The following is a 13,613-nucleotide window of genomic DNA, read 5'->3' on the forward strand; positions in this document are numbered from 1 at the left end:
TTTTCGAAGTAATTTATTTGCTCAGTATGCAACAGATATATATTCCAATTAGAGATTTTCCTTGCCTTCGGACATACTGAACCAGACTTGATTAGTTTGGGGTTACCAAAAAGGCAGCAGTCTTTCTCTGCAGGAGGCTAGTCTTGATTACATGGAAGTACAGCATTGGCATAATCAAGATGTAGAGCAGGTTACTTCTCATGGGGATGTATCATATATCTTTTTATTCTTTCTGTTTAATATTTTAGAGCATTTTTGTTTTCATGGCAGAAAATTAACTTTAATTTTGCAGAAGGGTGGAAAGAAAAAACAAGCCTTGATAATGGATTATGAAATTTAATGGAAACACTGTGCTATAAATAATATTCACTAGGATGTGTGTTTTTATTTCTTTTCATGTAGTTATGAGACAAACAAAAAGAACCGCTTGCCATGAATGAGTTCAAATTGTACATGCCCATCCCTCTGTGATTACCACCTCTAATTCATTCAAGAGAGGGAACTCTATGAGGTGGTTCGGCTACAATGCATCTATGAAGATTCATTGGATCTCTATTGATTCAAGGTGATTTTGAACAGCACAATTAAAAAAGAAAGTTATTTACTTTTGCCCTTTTTCTCTCTTCAGACATTAATGTATTGACTACCGATAAAGTACTCATTAGTGGCCTCATGTAATGCTGGCTGTATCCCTTCAGACAGGGACATGACTCATAAACAGTCCTCTGGTGAACACTTTGCTTGTCTACAAACTTCTACTGACACATGAAGTGACAGTATCACTGCTATGCACCCTTACACATGCCCATATTACCTCAAGACTGGATTACTGTAAGCTTTAAAAGGCAGGTTCATCACTAGCAACCGCCTAGTCGCTGGTTCATCACCCCTTCAGTCCTGTTTTGTTTAGACTTCATTGATTAATGTACCTCCATATTCAAAGCCCATGCCTTCAGGTCCTATGCCCCTGCTCTGCATGCATTTTACAATCTTCTCAGTATTTCTTTATAGTATATCATTTCTTTTAGTTTATGTTGTGGGTTCTCACGCTTCAAGGCTTTTCTCTTTGACAGGGTTTATACTCAGTGATTTTGTTCAGTGCTCAGAGACCTTGAAAAATATATATTGGATTAATGGTAATCTCAGGGGACAATTTAAATTCAGCACATGTGTTTCTTACAAATCTTTCAGCAGCAAACAAGCCCCTTAATGCAGTTTCCACCAGTATCTCAACTTAGCAAAGAAATGCGTCTGTCTTCTCGGTTTGTTTGTTAAAGATTAAATCTCAGTCCTGAAGGTGTATAGTAGCAATATCACTGTGATACAGTCCTGTGTTATCTGTAGTCATTCATCAAGGAGTCATGACTCCCTTTGTTGTCATTAGTTTCATTATTATAACTGATATTTTTGAACATCCCATGTTTTAATAACATTATTTTTTGTAAAAACAATATATATTTTGTATGGCGGAAAAGAAGAACCACCATGACCGCATTGCACTTTTCTTTTTTCCACCTTTGTGACCTGAGTTGTAAATCTTGAATATTCACATATTTCTGTTCCATATTGATAGTCCTCCCATTTTGTATTAATTCCAGTAATTGCCTTATAGATTATATATATTTTTTTGCTTTTGATATTTTGTTTAGTTAATTAATATTCAACGGATGTTGTGGCACAATAAATAGGGAACTTCTTATTTGGTCCAAAATGCAGATTTGCTTGACATGGCATATTATTAAAATCAATGATCCATCAAGAAAAAAAACATGAGCTATTCAATACATGAGCAATGGCTCTAAAGGAATTTAATTTACGCAGCCCAGTGGAACATTCCTGGCAATCATTCTGTCATTCTTTAAATATAGCCATTCTAAATAATAGCGGGTGGAATTCATCTAAATGAGAAAGTTGCCACATGCAATTACAAATTACATTTTATCCCATTTTTTTTTTTTTTCTGGGAACACAACACTGTACTCTTTACATAGTATTATAATCTGTGCCTTTGATACACTGTACAGTAATGTTACATCAACCATGCTAAAACAAGTCATTTGACAAAAGAAATTGTCCAAAATACCATTTCACCAAGCTCAAAACACTATGCCAAAAATACACATGCTTTCTATTGCATTTGGAAGAGAGTGAATTAAATGTATATACAGGTATATATGTAATAACGCTTTTTATACAAAAGTATCGCAAAGCACTGTACAGTACATAGCAGAACAAACCACAATACATTTGTATAGCATGCCACACAATACAACTGCCACAGTCAGACCATTTAAATGCACATAATAATACAAAAGCAGCAATTTTAAAGTTACATTAAAACCCACTAAGATGAGAAAGCCATTTTATAAAAGTGTGTTTTTAGTCTTGACTTGAATACTTTATTGGTCCCAGCTTCCCTGACAAACGAAGGCAGAGCATTCCATAATTTAGGAGCTCTACAAGAAAACGCCCTGCCTCCCGTGTTGCTTTTGTTGACCCTAGGAATCTCCATACTTCTGTTGGAATTTAGTCATAATGGGAAATAGACAACTTGAAAGCCTAGTTGGCAGTCGGTTGGCTACACAGATTATTCATGCTTATAAATTAGGGCAGCAGTGTGGAGTAATGGTTAGGGCTCTGGACTCTTGACCGGAGGGTCATTGGTTCAATCCCAGGTGGGGAACACTGCTGCTGTACCCTTGAGCAAGGTACTTTACTTAGATTGCTCCAGTAAAAACCCAACTGTATAAATGGGTAATTGTATGTAAAAATAATGTGATATCTTCTAAAAATTGTAAGTTGCCCTGGATAAGGGCATCTGCTAATAAATAAATAAATAAATGAGGCCTTTAAATCACGACACCTTCTAGAGAACAGAGTATCCCAGCACCTGACGACCAGTATTTATTTTTTTAAGCCCCTATATGGAGCCTACAGGTTTGCAAGAACCACAGCCCACAAGAAATGTCAAACACATGTTTCTTTCTGATGGTTCTAATTAGGCCTAGGCGATAGGTTCTCTGTGGGGTTGGGGTGCCTAACCATGTAACCAGATGCTAAAGCAGTAATTAAAAGAGGTTTTCTTGTGGTAACATGCTTTTGTGTACAGTGCTTAAAACGGCTTTGCTTTTCCCTTGAAGATAAATGTCCTACCAAGCCATTCTTAAAATGTGAGAATCAATATGACAGCAAATTCGACTCCTCTTTAGCAGTGAGATCAATAGCCTTAGTAATTCTTACCAGTGACCTCAAATGGAGTATTTAGTGCAGATAATCCAGTCTCGTACCAGCCTGATTGAACTCCAGACTCCAGCTGTACTCCTGCTGGCGTTCCAAAGAGTTCAACACGGTGCTTCAGATTCAAGGCACATAAACAATAGTTTTGTGTTACCTTGTAATGTCAAACTCTCCTGAAACATATGTGTTACCGTGTGGCAGTTAATAACACAGATTGGTAATGTAATACTAGGATGCTCTGAAAGGTTAAACTCACAACCTTACAGGAAATGCCAGGGTTTTCTTTAACAATGCGCTAAGTGCAGAACGTCAGTCAGTATTTGTGCAGCAGTCTAACAGAAACTGAATTATCTTTGACTCCTGTTGTTATGCTGACAACAGGTTTAAAACACAAGCCTAAGACAGGAAGTCGAAATCCATATTATAACTTTAAAAAAAAAATAAAAATACAATAACAATTCCAGCATAAAGCATCCCATTGTCATTTCTTGGGCTTAAATCCTAATACATGGATTTGTTATGAGATTGTGAACCTCAAAAGGTCGTCTCACCCAGAGAAAGTGTAAACGTAATGACTTGTCAGCTGCTCAATTCCCAATGTAAATTGAATTTTAAGGGGATCATAATTAGCTTTTCCAGGCATCTCTGCAATAAAACTGACGAGCCAAACTCATCTTTTAAACATTTGCCCTGCAGCTTGTAAACTGCTCTTTATTGTGTTTATGTGCCTTAACACTATTAATTAACTTGTAAGCACATTTAAATTAGCAAAGCACACATGAACACATTGTGTGAATGTTGTTCTTATCTTTTTGACAAAAAAAGATACATCTGTTTCAATAGATAAAGTACTATTCTTTTGAGATTGCTGATATTACAGTCAGCATAGCCAGGTGCTTTCAAAGCATATTAAAAAACGGCAAGACATTGTAAACGATGCTTACATAGTATAACCATAGGAAAAGGATTCCTAACTGCAAATTACTATGGTAAACCTTTCTAAGGGGGGCACTGTATTTTTTCATTGAAAGGACCTCCAGTTGGCAAACCTTATACCAATACAGTATGTTACTTCCACAGCTCCTTATTTTCCAGCATATTGCTGAATATGAGAAGTGGCTCCTCTCTGCCATTCCCTTCCACTGGATTTCCAAATCATGCTATCCTGTGATTACAACACGACACTGTTGGTTCTAAACATCTGTCATATACAGCAACAGCTTTTCTGATTTCATCAGAAACGTTTTTGCTTAAATATACAGCACTGCACAGTTAGGAGCTATTTAAGGGCATATTATATGAAGCCAAAATGAACGGAAGGCCAATGAAAGGGGGTTTTATAGTACCTGCATCTACCAACGGTGACCCAAAATAACATTTTGCTATTTTGTGTTGTTGTTCATGTAACAGGGCAGAGGCTGGGTGTGAACCGGCGACCTCACACACCGCAAGCGGGCGTCTTAACCACAGCCGGGCTCGTCTGCATTCATGCTTTTCAATCTCATCTCACCGACAGGGGACAGAATCCCTAACTGCAGTGTATCAGTGTGGAGTAGTGGGGCATCAGTGTGGAGTAGTGGTTAGGGCTCTGGACTCCTGACCGGAGGGTTGTGGGTTCAATCCCCTGTGGGGGACACTGCTGCTGTACCCTTGAGCAAGGTACCTAAAATTGCTCCAGTAAAAACTCAACTGTATAAATGGGTAATTGTATGTAAAAAATAATGTGATATCTTGTAACAATTGTAAGTCGCCCTGGATAAGGGCGTCTGCTAAGAAATAAATAATAATAATAATAATAATAATAATAATCACAGAATCCCTAACAGCAGTGTATCACCCAGTGTAGCATTTTGTTCTGTTACTCTTCTAATCCACTGTTTCGTTCTTCCCTTTTCAGGAGGCGGCAGTGGCCCCATTCACTCGATACCCATGGATACCCTTGCCGCGTATGCATATAACGAAACCTATGATGGGAACTGGACTGACAATTTCAATGGAACCGATGGGAACCAAAAGCAGCTGTACAATTACTATGCACTGCTTTTGACTCTGCTCATCTTTGTCATCATCTTTGGCAACGTGCTGGTGTGTATGGCAGTTTCCAGGGAGAAGGCGCTACAGACAACAACCAACTATCTGATTGTGAGTCTGGCTGTGGCAGATCTGCTGGTAGCCACACTCGTTATGCCTTGGGTTGTTTACTTAGAGGTAAGTGGTATCTGATGTCTCCAGTTTAGATCACTGAAGACCTCATTACTGTGAAGACAAAAGTACCCATGTGGAAAAAGGAAGCTAGCATACCAGAAGCCATAATAATCGTACAGTATTTAATGTTAGATTTCCAAATGTCACATTTTTACATTTCTGTCAGTTTTTCGTTAACAATATGGAAAACTACAAAGCAGTATGCAATTCAATATGTTAAGCTAATATTAAAATCAAGCAGGTTTCATTCACCTTTATCAAGCAAAATTAGTTAATTCTATAGGATGCTGTAAAACCTTTGGCCATAGCTGGAGCTAATATCACACACCGACTATTTTGTAATGCCATTATTTCCATTACTGTGTGCTACCTCTATCCCAGCATCTCACAATCTATGAAAACAGAGGTGCAACACTATATCCTAGATCAAATTTGCATGATGTATTATTTATTATTGAAAAAGAGCAATGTTAATCCTAACCCTCAACCCTGATCTCCACGAGTTGTTCTATGTCTTGAATGCATTGAATTCACAGACAAAATGAAAACGTGCTTCCCACAGATTGCATCTACTGAATGTCCTGCTGTCCTACAAGTAAATTGAGTTCATAAAACCATGTCAGATGTACCTGAGGTCAGAGCTGCAGTGTACTGCCTCAGGAAAATCCATTTCCATTCTCTGGAAAGAGCATGTTTACAGCCAGCCCATTACATTAGACACCCTTCCCCACTCGAATAAGTGGCCTGTTTTATTTACAGTACAAGCACAATTGTGTTGCTGAGGTGGACCTATAGTATCCCAACTTCATAGCTAATATTTTCAATCAGTGTCTGTTTGTCAGCTTGAATTTCTTAATGTTCTCTCTCATGATTAAGCATTTGAAGTGAAGGATGATAATCTGCCAATCTTCTGAGCACGGTTGCAGTTGTGAAACAGAGATATCCATAATGGAAAGCCCAGAGTGGTTTATCTTTGGGCTTATATATTCTTGTTGTTTTTCAGGTGTTTGTATTTCTTATCATCCATTTTTTCCACCCCCGCCATTGATCATAAAGAGTGCTGTATTCCTCTGATGTGTTTCACAGTGGTACTTGAAACAGATGATGATCTTCTTTCCGAAGTGGAAAAGGGAGGGGGGAAAAAAGTCAATCTTTGATAAGCCCAAATCGTTTTCTTTCCAAATGTAGCTTGAAAGTCAAAGCGCTTTGATCATTATTATTAAACAAAAAAATTCTCACAATCTTAAATCCTCCAGATTGTTTCCTACTAGATCAATGGATAGCATGCATTACTTATAATTCTGTTTATTTTATTGAGATGTAACGATCAATTATTGATCACCGTGGCTTTCATTTTGGATGCCTTCATATATAATATTTTACTAATACATGTTTTCAGTTGTATTTTCAGTTATTGAAATTTATTACCATTTAAAAAATATTTGAAATTCTGTATTAACTTGTCTATAATAATAATAATAATCTGTAATATACTTACAACATTTTCTGGCTGCTCTATACCCATGAATGCAAATCTGCAGGCATTGTTTTCTTTCGTAATGACAGCATGCACATTCTGGTTTCTCCTCTGGATAGAGGCTGGATAATGCTAATATGCTTGTGTGTGGATTAAAGAGCTCACATGAAAGCCCATTGCATAATAAGGACAAGCAATTGTGAGAAGACTGAATAGTACAGACAGTGCAGTGCATTTTATATCATGTAAGGATGAAGATCACCCAAAATCTACCTGACATATCAAACTTTAAACAGAAATTAGCCTTTGGCATTAAAAAAGAAACCCAACAATGCTTTATGGAGGTCAGCTGTTCACAGGTTACACTGAAATAACATCCACAGCTTTTTCTATGACAAGAGTCAAGAGGAATTAAGGGCACTGTATAAACCTTGAAACTAAGAAAATGTTTGCACAACATTGTTTCTAGACATAACTTGTACGTGCACAAAAAACAGACAAGTTAATGCTCAAGTAACTATTCCAAGGGCATTTATCTGACAATACGAACTACGAAGTAGCTTTGCCAAATATAAAATTATGGAAATTGGTAACACTCATGTGTTATTTAGCTGATCGTAGTTATTCGATTCTGACTATTTTATTTTGTCATGGTAATCAGGACTTGTATTAAAGGGGACCAAAATACATTTTCTTTGGTTTAATTCCATAATGCATTTGGACACAGTTATTATCCATGTCAGTACATCACTGAATCTGGAGAACACAGAAAAATGGAAACAGATGCTGTATTGTTGTCAATGGTAATTTGTGAATTTAAACATGTTCAAAGAATTTAAACCCACTCTCCAAAATCAGAATGACCTTGGAGATAAAGACAATCACTTTTAGTGTGGTCCTTTTTGACCCATGCACTTTACTTATCAGGGTCTGAACATGATTTAAAGAGTGATGGGTTTTAACACTGCAGCCCATTGACTCTATCATTAATCTGTCAGGCTTGTTCCTCCATGAAAGATATATTGACCACCTAATTCATATATATATATTTCCTAACACAATAAATAAACTAAAATAAAACGATATCCTGGGTCCCAGAGTGGCTCACAGAGTGGTGTGCAGGGTGAGTCATACAATCAGGGGAGTGCAGGTTCAATTCTCCAGGGAGTGTCGCATTGGCTCTGGTGCTCCTGCAGGTTAGGAAGGCAAACCCGGCAGAGACTGCTTCTCCTCATCGCGCTACAGCAGACCCGACCGGTCAGGAGCCCAGTGAGCTCAGGTGTACACCTGCGTAGCTGGCCTTTGTCCTCCAGAGGCCGGTAGCTCACTGACATCCACTCTCGAGTTCCTGGGTGTAGACGAGGAAGCTGGCTTGGTTGTGGGATCGGAGGACGCTCACTGAACCTTCACTTTTCCTGAGCTGTGTGTGGGACTGTTGCAGTGAGGGAACATAATTGGCCATTCTAAATTTGGGAAAAATGTTGGGTAAAATAATCGGCCACTCTAAATTATTATTATTATTATTATTTTTAATTACTAGCATATACATATTTCTATATGATTTGCAGGGTTATCGAGTGCTGTCTCGTACATTCTTTGTATAAGACCCATTATAGAATTATCCAATAGCAAAGGCTTAGCTAAGTGTGGTAAAAGCACAGATAAACATGGCAAAGCCCAGATAGATGAGGTAAAGCATATTTTAAAAAGCATGGCAAAGCATGGTAAACGATGGTAAAGTCATAGTATCACCATGGGAAAACTGCAAAAATACAGTGCAAATTTACCACGATAACACCAAAGACAAGTAAATCATGACTTTTTCAGAATTATGACTGATGATGGGGTTCAATAAAACATTAGTCTACTTTCTTTTTTTGTTTTATTTTACTCTTATTAAAGGCCCAATTTGTTAACGTCATGGAGTAATAAATGCGTATTTAATGAACAGGTATTTTTTCTAAAAACCCTTGTTCCTAGCTAAAAGTTAATGCAATTGGGACCTTATTATAACTGAGGACCCCCACTCCTCAAAATGTGATCTTTGAAAAAAGCATTCAAGTTTCTCAGCATGTCGCATGATGTGGCAAAGCTAGCAAGTGAATCACGGTTACATTAATTATATTAATATATTATAATAATCATTACTGATGTGCTCATATCACAGTGAAAATAATACAAATCAAGACTGGTTCTCAATACAATAGCAGTATTTTCATAATATATATTTAGTAATACCGTCTAATTTTGTTTTGAAACACACCTTTTTTTGTAAAGATTTTGCAGGATAATTGCCAATTTCGTGGGGGCTGTTTTTTTCCTTTGAGTTATCTTAAATGTTGGTCTTTTATCAGTCAAAGACTGATCCCTAAGAGAATTGTGGGTTGAAATCATAGTTCAGCAGCCATTTGAATGGGTTTGGTTTATTACCATTTATATTGATAAAGCAGACCTCATATTTTGTAGCGCCATTTAGTGTGTAGCATGTCACAGGGTCAAGCAAATGCATTGATTATAGACATTCATCTCAGGCTCTGCCAGTAATGTTCTGTCATGCTTTTTTTATTGTAAGACCTACAATTCCTGTACTCTAGTTAAGAGTGAGACCTGCATCTCTCAGGGTGTCACATTGTTTTATTATCACATTGTACCCAATCCCATTTCCACTTCCACTACAAGGCCAGCCGCTGTTATTGGCAGCAGTGAAATGTGAAGTCATTTAACTTGGGCATTTTTGTAATGTTTTTGTGCAGATTAACATTGCATTGGAATTATTCCTAACACTCATATTCTCAGCATGTGCTCGTGATGTAAATCCTTCTTATATTAAATCACATGTATGAGGGTCTACACCTTTAAAAAAAAAAAGCCAAGGACAAGAATTGGAATCTGTCCAAGAGTCTTGGAAAACGAATACAGTTTGTGTTATTACATCTTGGCATTTACACGAGGCCACCCCTGAGTGCGATGCGAACAAAGATTACAGCCATACAGGCATATTGGCTTGATTAATAATACATGAGTAACAAGATTTAACAAACCTAGTATAATCCCAAAGACCTCTAATTCACAACAAGATCAACACTAGGTGCAAAAGGCTGCTCTCCTCTATGACTGAAGGCTTATCGTATCTTAAAACAGGAATTATAAAAGCGAACAGATTCTCTCCGCTAATCACGTCAAGGTGCGAACCATTGAATCTTGAACTTCATACTGAGCACGGAGCACATTTTCATGGTTTTATGTGTCCTGAAATCATCCTGAAATCAGAACTCTGAGAGCGTAAGGGTCATGTTAGTGCACAGGGGACTACAGGTGGGGTGAAACACAGACTCCGAATCTCTTGTCTTTTGTTTTAAGGTTCATTTTCTCCCCAGAAGCTCATTTTGATCAAAGCTTGTTGTTCTTCCGCTGTGGAACACGATGTACAGCTGCCATGAAGTATTCTGTTTGAAAATAATAGATTTTCAATAAGTTACATAGAAATGGAATTTTAGCCAACGATATCTGCTGGTAGAGAAAAAATAAAAGCCAAACAGATTATACAGTGGAAACAGTAGAGATGCCAATTCATGGGACATAAGTATTTATCTAAAGCCTGGTTTTAAAAGCTTGGTCATTTTGGATTAATTCATTTACTTTGTGTACATTTACAAAGATGTTCCCTTGTGTTACTAGGATCAATATTATTTAGTTAATCATGCATTTACAAGTAGTGGTAAGAACGGAGTCTGTGATCCAAGACTGTAACCCTATAGGATATTGCTAAAGTGAAAGGTTAAGGGGCTCTTTTGATGGAAGAAATTTAAAACAAAAATGAAAACCTTCATCTGTTTTTCCCCCTCCTTCTGTTCCATTAACAGGAGATACAAGACCAAAGAAAAACTGCTTGTGAAAGAAATAAAGCTTTCATACCAATTATCTAAAACAAAGTAGAGTGCATTAGAGAAGTTCTTCTTTTAGCAAGTGTTTGATATTCTTCAAGGGAAAAAACACAAAGGCTTATATAAGCTGTATACTTGCTGCATTAATATTACAATCCCACATACTTTGGGCACAGATATTAATTGATTGGAAACTTTTAGTAAGACATTAATGAGCAGGAAGGGTTGTACAGCAAGGTACTGTAATTAATTAGCTTCTCATGTCTCTCATCTCTGAAGCTACAGATCTGCTGGCGTTTCCTGTAACCATACAAACATAGGGGTTGCTTTACTTAGGATGGTTTGAACAAAAGGACCCACTGTAGCTCAAAAGCCCATTCAAAAATGGCTGCCAATATATACTGGCAGGTAACATGACCATTCTTTAGTTTCTTCAACATACAGGAATGCTTTTCAATGGTAATGTATTGACACTAGAATGAAAGTATATAGTACCAGTTATCTATGTTATTAGGAGCACTGTATAATTGATTCAAATCCGTTGTGTTGATCTGCTTCTGGGAATTACAGTGTAATTATTCATTATCTCAATCGTGTTTTTCAAATTTTAATATTTATATTATCTAGTGTGTTGTTAGTTTTCAATCAATGAAGCCTCTAAATGGTCTTATCTTATTTATCTTTCCTGGCACACAATAACTCAGGCCTTTATTATAGTAATCGTGCTATTTAATGCCCCATCAGTACAGTGATAAACCCTTGGGTAGAAATATGGGTGGACATTATACACTTTTCCATTTCAACTCTAGAAGATAACTTTTAAATGGTACCATTGGGACTTGTGTAGAAATGCAATTAAAATGGAATGCAAGATCATTTGTAATCGCTGTGTATCTTGAATCAGAGATTCAAATTTAAAAGAAAGGAACAGACAGACAGACAAACTTTCTTCTTTATATATATAGATATAAAGTTTCTGCATGCATATATCTTTACATACATCTTTACATACATGCATGCAGTAAATGTACCACTCAAACTGACATAGAAGACTGGTATGTGTGAAATGCAGTGAAGGGAATACCTTATAGAAAATGCAGGAACTTGTGCATAGAAAATCATATTTTGAAATCCCAACTCTACCAATTAAAATGACAGTGTTAAAAAGAAAACTCCAGCACAATAATCGGATATGTATTTTAATAGCGTAGTTTCCCACAGGCTATTAAAAATAAATTTTACGGTACGGTACTGTAAAAACAGAATACAGAATGGTATAGCAAAAACCCATTAAGAAGGCGTAGAACATCCTACTGCTGAAAGTAGTTCCCTTAACTGTTTGGTTCACATAGTGATGTAGTGACAAGTGATTGAACCCCGACAGCTCTGAAAAGTGGGTATTCAGTAAATGATACAGCTTTGTCTATTAATAAAGGCAGAGGTTCTGAGACACACGGATGGAGTTTGGGGGGTCCACTCCTCAAAACTAAATCCTGTTGACGCTTTGTATTAATAATCTCTTATAACGGATGCATTAAAGGAATTTGTCACAAAAAGCTCCCGTCTCATATCTCATGTCACCCTTTCTTAGGGATAGCTGGGGATCATTAACTTCATGGCTAAGCTTTACTTCGTCTAGACATATTGCACTCACATATTGGCTTAATATTCCTAATTCCATGAATTCAGTCTCATTTTCACATTGTGCTTCAGCCTTTATTTTTGGTTCACATGAACGTACCACATGATGCTGAAAGGAGCAATTACTGCAGCCCTGCAAAAATGAAAACAAGTCAGTATAAATATTTAGTCTCATTCCGAACTGTCAGCCGCAAACTGTTGATTATGTATGCAATTTATCTGTGTTCTTTTTGTACAATGCAAGAGAGCTTGTAAAAAGTAATGCTGTTAGGCTAGAGTATCATTTATATGTGTGCCTCACTTATTTATGTGTTTATCCTAGTTGCATTTAAAATCAGCTGTTTAAATGATTATTCGGAGCCACACTACCATGACCACCCAGTCCATTGTCCTGAAGATAGACATGTCTGCTGTTGTTCTTAAAGGTCAAATGCATGCATTACAAGTGTGTTCCTTTTTATATCTCATGACACATCTCTGACATTTAAAGGACACATTGTGTTGCGTTGAAGTAAGTGTGCCACGTTTTATTACGCAGTGTAATCTGCAGTAGGGTTGTGAAGTTTAGGCTCTGCATTGCTGGCTGTTGAATTAAACTGAGATTGCCCTTCTTTATTTTTTGTTTATCTTCTCTGCAGTAGTTTCTGGTCCTGTGTTTTTTTTTCTCTCTCTCTTTCTGAGATATGATTTGTCCAAAGTTGTGTCTGTTCACTTTTCGTATCCTAAAATACAAATCATTCATCACCAACAAGGATTAAAAGCAGATTTCATGTTAGTTGAGGAATATATTTGTGCTTTTGTGTTGTAACGGGTACCGCAGACCCTGATAAGCACCAGTGTTGGACTACCACGTGTTAACTGTGAACCAGACCTTACTGTTTACCATCATGAAAGAACATATACATATAATGCCTTCCAGTGTTATTCATACAAGCGCTACAAGAAGTAGAGACTCTGCAACACCTACATAGGCGTATTGATATCTTGTGTGACGTAAACAAGATCAATGGCTGGTCGTAATGGAATCTAACTGACTTGAAAACATAACTCACAGCGCGTGGGTTTTTCCTGGAGGAAACTCATTTGTGTCCTGTGCATCAAAGACTAGTTTGTTGCCAAAGGAAACAGTAGCTTAGCGTTGGCGTCTGTCTTCAGTGATGAATCGGTTA

The 13,613-nt window shown here is 37.2% G+C and overlaps 1 protein-coding gene across 1 annotated transcript in view; it reads left to right on the top strand.

Moving 5' to 3' along the window:
• The window catches only part of LOC131707322 (D(2) dopamine receptor A-like), a 38,200-nt gene that overhangs the window by 15,887 nt on the left and 8,700 nt on the right, over positions 1–13,613 (top strand). The window contains exon 2 of the mRNA XM_059009756.1: positions 5,135–5,445. Coding sequence (XP_058865739.1) covers positions 5,167–5,445 — 279 coding nt within the window. The 5' untranslated portion in view covers positions 5,135–5,166. The remainder of the gene's footprint in view (positions 1–5,134; positions 5,446–13,613) is intronic.

This window comes from Acipenser ruthenus, chromosome 39 (genome assembly GCF_902713425.1).
Source record: "Acipenser ruthenus chromosome 39, fAciRut3.2 maternal haplotype, whole genome shotgun sequence".
NCBI classification, from domain to species: Eukaryota; Metazoa; Chordata; class Actinopteri; order Acipenseriformes; family Acipenseridae; genus Acipenser; species Acipenser ruthenus.